The 17590-nt window shown below is 40.1% G+C and overlaps 1 protein-coding gene across 1 annotated transcript; it reads right to left on the bottom strand.

Annotated features, from left to right (window-relative positions):
- Window positions 1-203: 203 nt before the first annotated feature.
- LOC122074122 (protein FLX-like 3) lies at window positions 204-17183 on the bottom strand. Its single transcript, XM_042638983.1, has 4 exons — window positions 17036-17183; window positions 979-1523; window positions 647-792; window positions 204-530 (listed from the first exon to the last, which is right to left on the bottom strand). The coding sequence occupies exons 2-4, from the start codon at window positions 1509-1511 to the stop codon at window positions 409-411; spliced, it is 801 nt and encodes a 266-aa protein (XP_042494917.1). The 5' UTR covers window positions 1512-1523; window positions 17036-17183; the 3' UTR covers window positions 204-408.
- Window positions 17184-17590: the final 407 nt, after the last annotated feature.

Genomic DNA, 17590 nt, shown 5'->3' with positions numbered 1-17590 from the left:
TCAGTTGAGAGGTTCAATATGACATCAGTTTCAGTGTTCTTTTATCACTCAAACCCCTGAATGCCTTCACTATATATTCTCAAAGATGGTCAATGTGACCCACCACTTCTTCCTCCTGCAGGAAAATGGGTCTCTGGCATACTCTATTGGACTACCCAGATTCATCATCTAGTTTCTCTTTTCTTTGCAACTATCAAGAGTAGTTACACAGTAAGACTGCAGCTCATTTCCAATTTAATAAGATCAAAGACTAGGGTAAGAATATTCAATTCTGACAAATTAATAAGCCTGCCTCACACTTTAGAGAAGAAAACTCCATTTGCTTAGCCGCTACCAAATTAAAAGGCAACCAAATCTAAATCCCCCGCAGCAAATCCAATAAACAGGAACCTTAAATCTAGGGAAGGCTCAACGTCGAGGAGGGCCACGCTTATCATAAGGTCCCCACGCTCCACCATGGCCATCACCAAAAGTGCCACTAGGGTATCCGAATTCAGAGCTTCCTTTCAACAATCCATAGCCTCCACTACCTACAATGGAGAAAAGAAAAGAAAAGCCTTCAACACCCCCACTTACAAGAGCTCACCACCCTAACGAATTTCAATAGAACTCTGAGCTCCAGAACAAGAAATTAAAGTCAACTTACCAAGTCCACGTGCTCTCTTCTCCACTGCTAGGTGCTCTGCTCGCAGCTTCTCAATTTCACGAGCCATTGAGACCAGATTTTTTTCCATTGCTTGCTTCTGTTCCATTTGCTCAGCATTCGCTTTCTTCTCATACTCAAAAGCCGTTCTGAAGACAAAGGCCACGGTATTCAATTTCAAGTTATCTGTTACAAAATTTAGTCAAGAAGTCGTGTCTTCATTGACAGACTACTTTTAGAAAGTACTAGACACTTCAATGTGGAAAGCAAAAGAATTCGAGTAAAAGAAAAAATTGGTAAAGAGTGGAAAAACCAATCAATGATTAGCTTCATACCTGGTTCTCACAAGCTCCTGACGCAAACGATCAATGTCTGCCTTCATGACATGTAATTGTTTATTCTCAGCTTGCAATTGGGTCAGGTCCTGTGTGAGATTCTGAACCTGGGAAGAGAGATCCTGTCTCAAAGCATTTAGTTTCTGAGCTTCAGCTCTTAACTGCAGAACTTCTACCCTCAGAGGCTCAGTAGCACGAAGCTCAGCTTCTAGCTTCAGTCCTCTCTCAATTAGCTCTCGTGCCTGTCCCTCCTTGTCAGCCCGGAGTTTGGGTATCACCTGGCTCAACCTGTGGATTTCATCTTTTGCAGCAGCTAGCTCCCTCTGCAGAATCATATGGTCATCAGCCAAATGCCTATTCTCAGCAAGAATTCTTCGCATCTCTTCATGTTGGATTTCAAGCTCCTCTTCCAGAGCTGCAGGGTGAAGAGGCAGGGGCCCTGGACCTCGGTTCAAAACTGGCCTGGGGCCATCACGAAAGCCTCGGAAACCATCATTCATGGGATGGCGAGGCATGCGATTCCTCCCTGCCATACTGGAGAGTTCCTGTACAAGGAATGATGTAATCAACAGTGAAGGGAAATGCTAGTGACTTAAAGCCTACTCAATGTCGTACAGTGCAGAGGAAAAGCTGAAGAGCTTTCAAATGAAGACCACTTGCTGCTGATATTTGGCTTGTAAAGGAGGAAAATACTTGAAAAAAACTCATCATAAACATCCATCCCCATGCTTGATTATGAAACTAATGAAAATCTAAGACATAAAGGAATGATTTTCCTGCTTGCAGAAACTAGCAAAAATTATGAACCCTCCACCCTGTGAAATATTACACAGCTAGGCCCAATTTCTTCTGCTATAGAGTTTCAATTTATTACCAAAACTCTTGGAGTGCCACATACAAGAGAAAAGCAACTCTTCCTCAAATTAGAGATTCATCTTGATAATTCGGATTTCCACCAAGTATCAAGTCAATAATATCCCAGTAATTAAGGATCTCAAAAGGTCATATCTAACGGAGTGCCTTTTATCCCCACAAATATTGCAGCTCTTACCCAATTAAGATGACAAGAAACATTTATATGGAAGGAGAAGAATTATTCATGGGTTAATACACAGTAAGAGAAATCTCACAATCCTTTCCAGGACACTGGCTCTCGAAAAACAGGGAAATGTTCAAATCTACAGTCTAAGCTCTCAACTACCTGGGACCATGATCCCTAATGTTGTAAAGACACTATTTTCACAGAACCAATTGTTTTGTTTCCACCAAAATACTTTTTTCTATTTTTCCTCCTCAGGTTCGAACATACAAAACTTTCAACCGTTTTGATGTTATTACCTAAGAGACATGGAGTGTTTGATAGTATTGTTTATTCGCTCATCTATTCCAGTAACAGACATCCTCAATGATAATTCCGCGCAATAAAAATAATTACTAGTAGTCCTCTAACATCCACAAGATATGATACACATCAGTTAGCCATATGATTATGATCCCAAAGGCCACCATGAGACAAGTCCTGAAACCACCCCACAACAACAACCACGAAAAAAAAAAAAAAAAGAAGATGAAGAAGATTTGGCCCACAAAAAAAGAGAATCAATGGAACTGAAGGAAAAAAAGGTTAAGCGGATGGAGAAGCTGTTAAATGATTCCAGAAATGGTCAGCTTCTGACGAAATCTGCTTATTTATTTATTTATTTAAAAAGTATAATCTGTGGATCTGATAGTATTGTTTATTTGCTCATCCATTCCAGTGACAGACATCCTCAATGATAGTTCCTCCCGATAAAAATAATAACTAACAGTCTCTAACATCCACAAGATATGATACCAAAGGCCAACATGAAACAAGTCCTGAAACCGACAACCACCCCCTCCCCCCCCCCCCCCAACCCAAAAAATAAATAAATAAATAAATAATGAAAGGAAAAGAAAAAGAAAAAGAAATATGATTTGGCCCACAAAAAAAAGAGAATCAATGAAACTTAAGGAAAAAAGGTTAAGGGGATGGCAAAGCTGTTAAATGATTCCAGAAATGGTCAGCTTCTGATGAAATCTGCTAATTTCATTTATTTTTTTTTTAAATAAGTATAATCTTTTTTTCCAATTTTCACCACTCAAATACATTAGAACATCCAATGAAAGCTCGTTGTATACAACTTCTGAAAAATGTAACTTGTCATCCTCACTAAGTGAAGGCATGGCAAAACAATATTCTTTACCTTGATTGGTCTCTTCAGCCACCTTTTGTGGTACATGCGTGATGCAGGACAGCCAAGAATCTAAAACTCTAGGCCATAGTTGTCACGGCACCATGGCGACCCAAGGAGGTGGAGGGGTGGCTAATCGATTTGACTGTGAATCGCTCGCTATGGCGTTGCCATGATGACCATATCGCCATAAAAAATCAACATGACTTATTGACATTTAGAGAAATGCTCTTGTTATATAATAAGTTTTATTAGTCAAAAAAATTTATTTTTAGATGAGACTTTTTGTATTAGATATAATACAAAACCAGCTTTCCAACAAGTCTAAGGTTACTTAAATGATTAAATCTGAGTTGTTATGACAAAGTTATGCTCCGGTCAAATTTATTCTGAAGTGTGCGAATGCTGTTAAATCACCTGAATGGAAATAATTTTATGGACATAAAAAAATAAAAAATAAAAAATAAAAAAACTATTCTACCGGACTTAGCAATGTTCTACTATAATAAGATTTATATAATTTTCAGAATTGAGAAAACCTTTAGCATTTAAAAGTTGAAAATCTCTCTACAACCAAAAATCCAGTTTTCGTTCTTGGACCGGGGGGTTGAATTTTTATCCTTTTGGAATTTGATTTTTAAACTATTTTTATTGGATTAAAATAGGGGGTATTTTCTTATTTATGAATAATATTTTAAGAAAATGAAATAACAAAATATAAAAACATTTACTTTAAAACTGGAAATGCACGATAGGCTTTGTCAAATAGATCAAAGAGAGTCTCTGATGACAGAATAAGACATACCAGCAAAGAAGAAGGTGATAGAAGAACAATAAGGTTCAGACATAGGGCTGTCAACAGGTACCCATTTACCCACCTTATCTAAACATCATTTGAAGGGTAAGGATGAGATTACTATACTGTTTTAAGTTCATAGGGAGGGTAAGAGAAAGGTCCACACCATTCAATTAAATGAGTAGGGAATGGGTGAAGTAGATCAAAGCACAAGGAAGAAGAGAGTGAACAGGAATTACTGTTCATGCAAAGAGTGCTGATGCCCCATATGGTCCTTCTAGAAGCATACAGCTGTCCCATCAGATTTGGAAGCAAGAAGAATAGAAGAACTCCAGATCTGCCCATCTATTTCAGCAAGAGTAGTTTCTAGTATATGTTTCCTTTTTTGGTTTTCTTGGGAAGCAAGTTTGTTTTATTTGTTAGAAGATATTAGACTAATACTAGTTTCTATTTCCATGTTTACTTGGTTAGCCAGTAGCTTGGTTTAGGAAAGAGTAGTCTCTTAAGTCTTAGTTTCTATTTTCCAAAAGTTTCCTAATTTAGTAGTTCTTATTTGTAATCAACTTTAGAGCCTATATAAAGCCCAGAATCGATTGCAATGGTGAGTCATGAATTAATAAAGTTTATTTGTGAGGAATGCTTACTCCTAGACCTGAGATAGGTTTGTTCATCAACTGAGAGAGTTGACGGTGAGAGACCCAAGCTGAAATAACCATTCCCCTACACCCCCCCTCTTTCTTCTACAATCTCTTCTCACCCTCTTCCCTTTCTTATAGTTTCTGTTTCATCATATTTGAGTGAGTGATTGAGTGATTGAACTATGTCTTTTTGAAGCCCTTAATGACTAGCAGCAAATTGATTTGAAGACAGTCCAGATTCTCCCACTCGATACAGCAGAAATTGGGTTTCTTGGAGAGACGGTCAAACATCAGATCTCCATAACCTGAAGTCCAATCAATTAACCCTTTTACGGTTTTGTTCCAGTCCCCTAGAGGAGTCTTCAAAGAGGTTTGCAGCCCCATCTAGGCCTTCTACTTGCAGCCGCAGGATTTCTCCTCTAAATTGTGAAACCCTAATGTGTCCTTCTCTGGAAAGCGAATGGTTTGCGAACTACTTGGAGGAATTCAACCAAATTTGGAGGATAGTTTGGGGATATTATTGGCCACATTCAACTAAAATTTCAGGCTCATCTGAGCCACGATTTGTGAGTTCTCAAGTTTTCCCTATTTCAACCCATATTTCAGATCCTGCATGGGGTTATGGGTTCTTTGTGATCTATCCTGACATCAATGGGTAAGAGACTCCTACTGTCCCCATTTACCTGTCTAGATAGGGATTAGGGACAGTTAGGTACTTTTGGCACATACATACAATAAGGACATATATAGTCATATGTTAATGCCTAGTCCATAAACTCACAATCCATCCCATCTAATCAATCCATAAGTCTTAAGCTTATAACCCATAGCCTCTTCAAAATCCCCCACAAGAAGGTTAGAAGAACATAATAAACCATTAACCATGTTACAGTTTACCCTCAGGGTATGCAACTTCCTACCCCTACCTTACAAAGTGAGAGAAAGGGTATAGACCTCCTCCACCCCTTGGAGGGTACAGGCATGGCCATCAACGGACCCAACCTACCCGGTGTCAACCGATTCAGATAAAAACAAGGAAACAGGTTTAGGATTGGACTGGGAACGAATGAAGAGTGGTCTATACTCCTCTATTTGGTGATCATGTTACTCACTTGTGCAGACGTAGTGCAAAAGCACTATGACAGCAACGTTGGTGACACTTGAAGGATGATTTGCATTTGAAATGAACGCATGTATGAAAAGATCCAAGTTCCATGAACTCACTGCTCCCTTAGCCATCTAGTTATGGAAGATTAATTGCTATAGCCAGTAGAAAGTGAAAAATCCAGAACTCAAAAGGTGTTCCTTGCAATTTTCTCCATGAATTCAATCTTGAGGTTCATTTCAACCATGTTAACAATTCCAGAGGCACTTCTTCAAAGCTTGATGATATTTTGAAAATTTGATTAATTGTCCAGAGAATTACTGCTTCCCATAGTTGTCACGGCATCAAATCGATCCAAGGCGGTGGAGGGGTGGCTAATCGATTTGGCGATGAATCGCCCATTATGACGTTGCCATGGCGGTCAAATCGCCCATGTGTCATTTTTTATTTTCCCTATTTTCTAAAGTTATTTAGTATGCTATTTTTTTATTTTCGCTATTTTTTAAAGTTATTTAGCATGTTACAAGCCTATAATATATATCCTATAACATATAAAACCAACATTAAGCAACATCAAATCATCAAAATCAACATAGCCCTATCAAAATCACCTTGCATTTTACAAAAAATCGACCGCCTAGTGAATCAGGTGTGACCTGACGTCCATGGCGGTGCCATAGAGACGCCTATCAGCCAATGGCGACCGCCATTTGTGAGTCACGTAAATCGTAACACTGCCATGAACTTCTTTTTCAGCCAGGACGCCAAATCACCGCTTTGGCGACGCCATGACAACTATGCTGCTTCCCTTTCCTACTAGCATAAAGGCTTCAAACCAAGGGAAGGACAATATTCACATGCTACAGTTAAGAGTGTATGGATCTAAGTACCTAGCCTCAGACAGGAAATTTCATTGATTGACCTAGATTCAAGTTCAAGCTTTAGCAGAATCTCCAAGAGTAGAGCACCCTTATTCCTTGCATGCAAACTCATATCATTTGCAAGAAGCAGATGACACAACTGAAGCTGATAAGGTAATTACGTCAACTTCATTTTCAGTATGCTGGATATTTCTAAAGTGCAAGGAAGCTACGGCACCGTTTGACAACGTTTCATTTCTGCGTTTTCTTGTTCCCAGAAATGGAGAAACAGCCTAAAAAGCGTTTGATAAAGTTGTTCTATTTCACCTGTTTCTAGAAACATAAATCAAAATTTATGCCTATTTCCAATTCTAGAAACGACTTTGACGAAACAAGTCGGACTTGTTTCGTCGTTTCTAAAAACGAATTTGAGAGAAAAAAAAGGTTGTTATGCCCGATAAATCTCTCAACTATTTAAACCTAAAAAGAGGCAACTGAACCCTCTCTCCCTTTTGGGCATCCGATGATACTATTGGGTTTTTTCATGGCATTATTTCTGCAAAAAACGTTTCGAGAAATAGGGTTACCAAACACCAAAAAAAACCGTTTTTGTTTCCGAAAACGTGAAAAGCCGTTTCTGCTGTTTCTAGACACAAAAACAGCAGAATCGTTATCAAACGGTACCTAAGATTTCTACCAAAAATAACAATATTTTTCAAGCAAACAACCAAAACACCCCGACATAGTATTTAGAGAACATAAACGAAATTATAGCGGTTATGGTAAGTGCTCCCCCAAGGGGCTTGCTTGGTCCAATGGTAAGGTACTAATGTTGCGATCTGGTGGTCAAGCGATCGAAACAGTGATGTAGGGGATTCCTAGGTGGCTAGGTTTTCTACAAGATTAACTAACCAGGTAAGGTAAACTCAAGGGACTTGGGTTGGACAAGGTAAGGGAAACTCAGCAAACAAGATTGACATGCAAGTAAAGTGAGATTAATGACTAATGTAGCAATGAACAATAATAGTCTAAGCATAAAGCACATAAACTCACTCAATCTTCAGGTGGGAATATGGGGTAGGAAACATGGTAACAACTATATGTTAAGTTTAGCACGAGTCAATCAAGACATTAAGCAAACTAAGAAAACCAAACAATGCCTAAAATCAACCAACTAATGAAAGGTAAAACAGCAGAAGTTTCTTTAGGAAAAAACAATAAGTATTGGATTAAAAAGAAAAGGTATATGTTCAGATTTCAGTGGGGACTAATGGAGGTAATAGCAGCCAACGAATGTAGAACAGGGGGGTTTTTTACTTACTTTCCTGTTGTCTGAAGTTTGAGGAGAAAAGAAGAACCCGAGGTCCTCCAAAATAAAGAGTTGCAGTCCAACCTACTTGATGAAGAACAAGCAATCCCGATTGTTGGAGAAGTTCCAACAGCAATCCAATTGGGGGTTTTCTCGATGGAGATAAATCTCTAATGATGGTGAACAATTTCTGTAATAGGACAGCAGCAACAAGAAAGACAGAAAATAGAAAACAGAAAAGAGAGGGATGAAGGTCGAGAAAGGGAGAAGGAGAATGGGAGAAAGAGCCGCGAGAGAGAGAGAGAAGGCTAGAAACAGAGGGAGACCGAGTGAGAGATGAGAAGAGGGAGAGGGCAGCGAGAGAATTCATAGGGGGGATTGGGGGGCTGTTTTGCCTTCAATAATCTTCATTCATTCATTAATTAGAACCTTCGGCCATTGGCCTTACAATGTACTTATAAAATAAACTCCTAAGAAAAGGAAAAGATCCAAACAGAATCTACTAAATAAAGAGTTCTATACTTTAGGAAACAAATAAGAGAAATAAAAAAAGAAAACAGAATCTGCAAAATACGTAAGGAGTCCTAACCTCTTTAGGGAAATAAAAACACTACTTAATTAAAACAGATTCATTTCCTAACAGAAAAATAAAATAGGTAAGGAGTCCTCTTCCTTGCGTTGACTGCTAGTGGGGCCCATATACAGCTGCTTGAGTTCCTGTGTGGCTCTCCAAAGGTGGGCCCCAATCTGATCCTTAACCATCCAACCACATAGAGTCCAGATTGGATGGTTCTCTGTGTCGCCTCCTTTGGTAAACCCAAAAGCTTGGTCTGATGTCCCCATCAACTCTCCCCGGCTTGAAAGAATTCACCACCGGTGAATTAAGACTCATGTGATGCTCAAGCAGATCTGGGTTCAGTTGTTGGATTTCTTGCACAATGATCCAGGTGTTGTCAATTTTCGAATGTCCTCGCCATTTTACCAAGAACTCTCTAGAACCTCCTATGTGTGTGGATACAATCCTCTCATCAAGGATTTCTTCAACTTCTTCAGTTCTCCTTGTGACCTTAGGTACAAGTGGTAAGGAAGTTGGGGGAAGTGGTTGGGTTGGTTCAGTAGCATCATCAAGGGTGAAAGGGAAGTCCTCAAGGTCATCAGGGTAAAAGGGGGTAATGGTAGAGGCACCATAGTATAGGACAAGATCTTCCACATTGAAAATGTTACTGATTTTCATACTAGCTGGTAGATCAAGGACATAAGCATTGGCACTTATCCTCTAAGTACCTTGAAAGGACCTGTGCTACGAGCATGTAGTTTGCTCGCTTTTCCCCTAACAAAATGTTGTGGCTTAATTCTAACAATCACCATATCGCCCTCTTGAAACTCTTATAGCCTTTTGTGCACATCTGCCTTTGACTTATATTGATCATTGCTCAGTGATATCTGTCTTTTTATACCTACATGCAAATCATGTATATGCTGAGCAAAAGACTCGGCTAACTGGGAGGTCTTGGAACTAGACAAGACTGGGATAAGGTCTATGGGGGCCCAGGGCTAGTATCCTGAACAGATCTCAAAGGGGGATAGATCAGTGGTACGGTTCTTAGAACTATTATATGCAAACTCAGCCTGGCTAAGTATTGGATCCCAACTGGTAAGGTGTTCTCCTATGAGGCAACACAATAAATTCCCTAAGCTCCTATTGACAACCTCGATCTGGCCATTGGTCTGAGGTGGAAAGCGGAGGGAAAACGGAGCTTCGTGCCCATAATCCGCCATAGGGTCCTCCAAAAATGACTAGTTAACTTAACATCCCTATCGGATTCTATGGTGAGGGGCAACCAATGGTACTTGACAACCTCATTAAAGAAAAGTCTTGCTACTATAGATGCATCAAAGGTCTTAGAGCATGGGATGAAATTGGTCATCTTTGAGAAGCGGTCCGCAACCACATAAACAGAATCATGGCCTCTCGAAGTTTTTGGTAGACCAGGCACGAAGTCCATGCTAAGGTCCTGCCAAGGGGAATGGGGAACGGGTAGGGGAGTGTACAAACCTATGTTTTGCTTTTGTTGTTTGGTAGTTTGGCATATCCTACACTGACTTACAACTTTAACATCCCTCTTCAGTCTTAACCAAAAGAATCGGTCCTCAACGAAAGTGATGGTCTTATCTCAACCGAAATGGCCAGTGACTCCCCCAGCATGCAATTCCCAAATCAGGAAATCTCAGAGTGAAGTCCTAGGAATGCACAACTTGCTTCCTTTAAAAAGGAAGCCCTCCCTAAGTAGGTAATCCGAGCGGTTGACCAGGTTGCCTTCACTCAAGGAAATGAATGACTCACTAAAATCAGGACAGGTGGGGTATTGGTCCCCAACTCGCTCGAACCCTACAACCTCTACACTCATTGGTTGGAGTAACACACTAGCCCGACTCCTAGCATTGGTGCGACTAAGGAATATGTTCACCCGGCTCAGTGCATCTACAGCAGTATTCTCGACACCAGGTTTGTGCTTGAGTACAAAAGTGTACTCTTGGAAAAACTCAACCCACTTGACATGTCTCTAGTTAAGTTTCTTTTGGGCACTCAGGTATCTCAGAGCCTAATGGTCAGAGAATAGTACAAATTCTTGTGGTAAAAGGTAATGTCGCCAATAGCACAACCGCATAGAATTCCTTGCCGTATGTGGAATATCGTTGCCTAGCTTCATTAAGCTACTCACTAAAATAGGCAACAGAACCACCTATTCCAATACCAGATGCATCGCAATTCACTTCGAAGACCTTAGAGAAATCCAGGAGGTGCAGGACTAAAGCTTCAATCATAAGTTTTTTAATCTCATTAAAGGCCTTCGTAGCACTCTTAGACTATTGAAATTCCTTCTTTTTCATGCAATCGGTGATAGGAGACATAATGGAACTGAACCGGTAAATGAACCTCCTGTAGAAAGTGGCTAAGCAATGAAAGCTTCGTACCTCATGGATATTAGCTGGCTCAGGCCACTCTACAATCGCTTTCACTTTCTTAGGGTCAGCAGATACTCCCTGAGTTGACACAACAAATCCTAAGAAAATGTCTTGATCACTTATGAAGGTGCACTTCTTGAGGTTAATATAGAGTTTCTCTTGTAAGAGCACATGAAAAACCTTCTGTAAGTGATCCAAGTAGGAAGACAGGGTCTTACTATAGATGAGGATGTCATCAAAGTAAACCACTAGGAACTTGCCAATGAATGGTTGAAGCACTTGATTCATTATCCTTATGAGGGTGCTAGGTGCATTTAACAAGCCAAAAGGCATGACTAACCACTCAAATAGGCCATCCTTCGTCTTGAAGGCTGTCTTCCACTCATCTCCAGGCCTAACCCTAATCTGGTGGTACCCGCTCTTGAGATCAATCTTCAAAAAGATCGAAAATTTAGCCATCATATCTAACATGTCATCAAGCCTAACGATAGGGAACCTATACTTGATGATGATCTTATTGATGGCCCTACTATCAACACACATACGCCAGGTGCCATCTTTCTTTAGTGTGAGCAAGGCAGGTACAGCACATGGGCTAAGACTTTCCCTAATGAATCCCTTTTGCAACAGTTCATCCACTTGCCATTTGAGTTCGGCATGTTCTTTGAGATTCATTCGGTAATGGCGTAAGTTCAAGAGAGGGGATCCTGGAACTAAGTCAATAGCATGCTGGATGTCACGCATAGGTGATAACTCATCAGGTAGTTCCTCAGGGAATAACCTCTCGAATTTCCTCAATAAGGGTCGCACTTCTCTAGGAGCCTCAGTGAATAAGTCACCTATCGGTATTACACTGTATGGCAACTAGATCGTAAATCACCTCTGACTCTTGACACTCCTTCAAATTGTTGTTGATTTAAAATATTGAGTGTTTTAGTGGGGGGGTGTTTAGATGTACTTCCCTTGTGTTCTGGAACCCTAACTTCCCTAGGGGCACTGGTGGTCAGTCTAATTTTCTTCCCTTTGAACTCAAAGACATAGGTGCTAGACTTCCCGTAATTGGTCACATCCCGGTCATATAACTAGGGTCTACCTAGGATGATGTGGGCAACATCCATCTCTAGGACATCACACCACACTCGATCCTCATATCCTGCAAAGTATAGGGGAACTAAACACCTCAGATCAATGGGAATGGTGGACTGATCAACCCGGGTAACCTTGTAAGGGTTGAGGGGTTCAGGTTTGAGGCCCATTCGAGCAACAGCGCTCTTGGCTACCACATTCATGCAACTCCCGCTATCTATGGCGACGCCGCAGTTCTTGCCCTGATGACATGTGTAAGTGATGAAAATATTAGTTCGCCACCAATCATCGCTACTCCTAGGTTGTGAGACCATATATCGCACAATGCCGAGCTTGAGGTCACCGGCCTCCTCGGTGTTCTCATCAGATATGGTCTCATCTGGTCTATAGTCCTCATACTCATTGTCCTAAAAACCCTCTTGGTCACATTCTTCAGGGCTCTGCTCTCCCACATAAAGATTTCTATTGGGACACTCTCTGGAGAAGTGACCAAACCCGCGACACTTGAAGCACTGTTGTTGCCCATTACTCTTGGGTGCTTCTCCCAAAATTCCTTTACCCTTATTGTTAAATTGACATTGTGGTGCAATAAGGGGTTTGGGGAATCTAGTTGAGCCTTGGGGTGGTTTTCTAAATTGGGACTCCCCCAGCTTGGAAGCTCTTCCTCTAAGAATAAGTTCTCATGGAGGATTCCACCTCAAGGGCTATCCTGAAAGCCTGTGAAACATCTCACACCAAGTGGGGTACCATACGAGACTAAATTTCGGAGTTGAGCCCGGTAAGGAATCTGGATAGTGTCTGCTCAACATCCCCCCGAATATGGCTTCTAATTTTTAATTCATTGAACTTGCTCATGTATTCGGTCACAATCAACTTTCCTTGCTTCAGGATATTCATTTCATTCAACAACTGGAGCCCATAAGTGATAGGAAAAAATTCCCCCTTGAGCCACTCTTGCATTTCTACCCAGGTGGTGATTGGCTCAAGTCCTAAGTGGTCCTCCTGGTACTCTAGGTCTGTCCAGAAGACCTGGGCAGCTCCAATAAGCTTGAACTTAGCAAGCGGTAGCAGACTTCCTCTAGCATATCGTAGAAATCGAAGTACCTATCCATCTACTTGATCCAATCCAGAAGGATCCTAGCATCAATCTGACCATCATAGGTAGGGGCATCTACCTTAACCATCCGTCTAACATCAAAGCCCCTATCATGATGCTCATAACCCTCATCATCTCCATATTGGGTTTGGCGTCTTGGCAGCAGGCCTCAACCCCTACCCCGATCCCTACCACGCCCTAGGCCTTGGAAGTTATCCCTTATCTGGTCATAACCATCAGTCTGGTTATTCTCGTTTACTTCCTCAGGGTTAAGGCCCCTGCCCCTAGGTTCAGTGCCAATTGTGTTATGACCTTGCCGTCCATCAGGGTTTTGGGCACTTGTCTCGAGGGCAGCCAACTTATCGAAAAGGGCTTGGAGATGGGCAGCTTGTGTTTCTTGTATGGCTTGGACAGCTTTCACGAATTCAACCAATTGCTCAGATTGGGTGGAGGTTCTAGGAGGGTCAGACATATCCTGGTATGCTCTAACACTACGAGTGGACATAAGGAGATGGGCTGCCAAGGTACGGTTGCCACCAAAGACTCAAGGTCTACTCAGAATCTCCAATTGAGACAGGTAGCTAGCCCTTTCAATCTTAAGGTCAGAAATCTCCCTCTCAAGTATGTGCTTTTGGAGGGAATAGAGTCCAATGCTATTTGGTCCCGCCAACTTAAGAAAGAAAAGGGTGTTCTCTAATCTATGGTAATGCTCTCTTAGCTCAGACTCGACTACGAACAGATTGTGACGGAGACCATACCTCAAAAGGTAAGACATGTAAACAAGGGACAGCAATACTTAATTACCCTAAACCTAGACAAAACCATCCTCTGATACTAAGATGATGTAAGGGATTCCTAGGTGGCTAGGTTTTCTACAAGATTAACTAACCAGGTAAGGTAAACTCAAGGGACTTGGGTTGGACAGGGTAAGGGAAACTCAGCAAACAAGATTGACATGCAAGTAAAGTAAGATTAATGACTAATATAGCAATGAACAACAATAGTCTAAGCATAAAGCACATAAACTCACTCAAGCTTCAGGTGGGAATATGGGGTAGGGAACATGGCAACAACTATGTGTTAAGTTTAGCATGAGTCAATCAAGACATTAAGCAAACTAAGTAAACCAAACAGCCTAAAATCAACCAACTAATGAAAGGTAAAACAGCAGAAGTTTCTTTAGGAAAAAACAATAAGTATTGGCTTAAAAAGAAAAGGTATATGTTCAGATTTCAGTGTGGACTAATGGAGGCAATGGCGGCCAATGAATGTAGAACAGGGGGGTTCTTTACTTATTTTCCTACTGTCTGAAGTCTGAGGAGAAAAGAAGAACTCGAGGTCCTCCAAAATAAAGAGTTGCAGTCCAACCTACTTGATGAAGAACAGCAATCCCGATTGTTGGAGAAGTTCCAGCAGCAACCTAGTTAGGGGTTTTCTCGATAGAGAAAATCTCTAATGATGGTGAACAATTTCTGCAATAGGACAGCAGCAACAAGAAAGACAGAAAACAGAAAACAGAAAACAGAAAACAGAAAAGAGAGGGATGAAGGTCGAGAAAGGGAGAAGGAGAATGGGAGAAAGAGCCGTGAGAGAGAGAAGGCTAGAAACAGAGGGAGACTGAGAGTGAGAGATGAGAAGAGGGAGAGGGCAATGAGAGAGAATTCGTAGGGAGGGATTGGGGGGTTGTTTTTCCTTCAATAATCTTCATTCATTCATTAATTAGAACCTTCAGCCATTGGCCTTACAATGTACTTATAAAATAAACTCCTAAGAAAAGGAAAAGATCCAAACAGAATCTGCTAAATAAAGAGTTCTATACTTTAGGAAACAAATAAGAGAAATAAAAAAAGAAAACAGAATCTGCAAAATACGTAAGGAGTCCTAACCTCTTTAGGGAAATAAAAATACTACTTAATTAAAACAGATTTATTTCCTAACAGAAAAATAAAATAAAATAAAATAAGTAAGGAGTCCTCTTCCTTGTGTTGACTGCTAGTGGGGCCCATATACAGCTACTTGAGTTCCTGCGTGGCTCTCCAAAGGTGGGCCCCAATCTGATCCTTAACCATCCAGCCAAATAGAGTCCAGGTTGGATGGTTCTGTGTGCCGCCTCCTCTGGTAAACCCTAAAGCTTGGGCTGATGTCCCCATCAAACAGCCTCTCAACATTCTCGGGGTAAGGCTGTGTAGTTCTCGCCCCATGGACCTCGCACATGTGGAAGCCTCGTGCACCAGCTACAACCTTTCTTTATGGTAAGTGCTCCCAGTCTTCAGTACAGCAAAGACTCCATTTTTTACATTCCCATTGGCTTACATAGAGTGTCAGACACAAGTTTGAAACAATATGGTCATAATTTGAAGTATCAAGGTAACATAGCCCCACACTATAAATCAATACGAATGGAGATAAGCAATATTTTCATTAAGTGAGATGTCTTAATGGCATATTTTGAAGTTATTTAATATTTCTAAAGTATTCGCATAAGCAAAATTGTCATTTCAATAACAACAACAACTCAGCCTTATCCCAACTAAATTGGGCCGGCTACATGGATCCGTGCAAAGTTAAAAACAAATATTATCATTTCAATGCAAATGTAAAAATGTCAAAAGTGATAATGACATTTTTTTTAATTATTTAAATTATGTGATATGAAAATGGCATTTTCAGAATTAATTTGGTTGCAGTGGCGGAAGTGATGATGGCCTTTTCGTAATTAATTATGTTGTAGTGTGATTATAATGGCATTTCCATGATTATTCGTTGTAGCAGTAAGTGATTCTGTAAGTGCCTTCCAAAGGTTGATTCTGTTCTTTTTATGTTTCGGAATCACTTCTTACCCCTTGTTACCAGACCCAATCTATTCTCATAGATCACACCCACAGAACAAAATCTTAAGAAAAAAAAAATCAATTCCACCTCAAAAACACTCGAGCTGAAAAGCAACCAAATACAGCCTTATTATTTGTCTAATAGGAACTGTATTAGTTAAATAAAAACTAGTTAATAATTTCTATAAATTAGTAAAGGAGATAATTATAATAAGATTATCTACTCATCAATTATTCCAGGAAATGTTAGCCTTAAATCAATAAAATTGATACTAATACTATTAAAATTTTGTAGTTTCCCCCGGATACTTGTATTGTATTACACGCTCATTCAAAGATTCCAAATCTTCCTTGCAACACACATCATATATTAGATCTAAATCAATTGTTAGAGACTAGTATAAATTCAAGTGTCCTCAACTCAAGACTAGTACAATGCAATTCCAAATCTTACTTGCAACACCCTCCATGTTATATTTCATATAACAGACTGCTTACATAAATCCCATGTACATAGGCATAGATTTTCCAATGGATTTACATGTCCCATTAATGGAAATTTTGGATGTCATGAGTACTAGGCTCGGGTTGTTCTCCGTTCAGGAATTCTTGTTTAGGCAGTTCAAACCATCCATAGCTAGATGATTTAGTTTCTTTGCCATCCTCGATTCATTCCAAGAACCCAAGCATTGATGTACCTAGCATCATTACCATGTACCAAATCCAAACAACAAAATGTACTCTTCTTACGGCACTTACTATAACAGGAATTGGTACATATACAACATGCATCCACCTAATATAAAAGAAGCGAATTCACACAAACAAAAGAATATGACAATCTTCATGATTCCAGCTTCAAAATCTAAAAATTTCCACTAAATACTCAGGAAGACGCATTTCCGGGCACTACCTTACATGTGTAGCAGATGAGATTTTTCCATAACAAAATAATGCAAAAAAGATTTCTTAAGCATGTAAAACAGTTGAGAAATTCAGAAACAGCAAAGGTAACATCATATGGAAAATGAAATGGAAGAGCAAATTTGAATCGTTTGATTTTGAGGGCATTCGAGGAAGCAAAACGTTTTCCTTTGATTACGAATCGAACATGAAATTAGATATGATGAAGTGGAACAAGCAAGAACCAACTTACAGAAAATTTCGTCTCTGAAACTTCACCAGGAGCTATCTTGAGTCTCAAGCTTCGACGAGAGCGGAATCTCCCTCCACTTTAAACCCTGCGGACAAGTAAGGCTGAAGTTTTCATTTGCTGTTACATAATTACAAAATTGCCCATGTTTTCCTATTATATATTTTCTTCTGGCTTTACAGAAAGGAAACGACTTAGATGGGGCGGGTCCAGGTTCAATCAATTCCACCCCAGGTAATTATCAACCTTGTCTTCTGCTTCTTTCTTTCTTTCTTTCTTTCTTTCTTTCTTTCTTTATTTTTTTTATTTTTTTAAACAAGCATGGCAAGCCAAGGGTGTCAATTTGGGAGTAGAATCAGAAATCGACCCACTAAAATTGGATATCAAGTCGTTTTATTAATAAATGAGATGGTATTGAAATCTAATTTTAGAACTGATTAATAAATGGGATGAAATGGTTCTGGGATGGGATTCTCAATTGTATTAGTATTGAAATACTGGCTAGAAACCAAAGGAATTGGAACCATCGGTACTGTTTCAAAGGAGTATATTTCATGT

The sequence above is a fragment of the Macadamia integrifolia genome, chromosome 3 (genome assembly GCF_013358625.1).
Source record: "Macadamia integrifolia cultivar HAES 741 chromosome 3, SCU_Mint_v3, whole genome shotgun sequence".
NCBI classification, from domain to species: Eukaryota; Viridiplantae; Streptophyta; class Magnoliopsida; order Proteales; family Proteaceae; genus Macadamia; species Macadamia integrifolia.
This window is presented reverse-complemented; position numbering and strand designations above follow the sequence as displayed.

Coding starts and splice junctions, on each gene's coding strand:
- LOC122074122 (XM_042638983.1), bottom strand. CDS start 1,511: ATGGCAGGGAGGAATCGCATGCCTCGCCATCCCATGAATGATGGTTTC. Junction 793..978: donor CAGGAGCTTGTGAGAACCAG/GTATGAAGCTAA, acceptor CTTTGTCTTCAG/AACGGCTTTTGAGTATGAGA. Junction 531..646: donor GAAGAGAGCACGTGGACTTG/GTAAGTTGACTT, acceptor TCTCCATTGTAG/GTAGTGGAGGCTATGGATTG.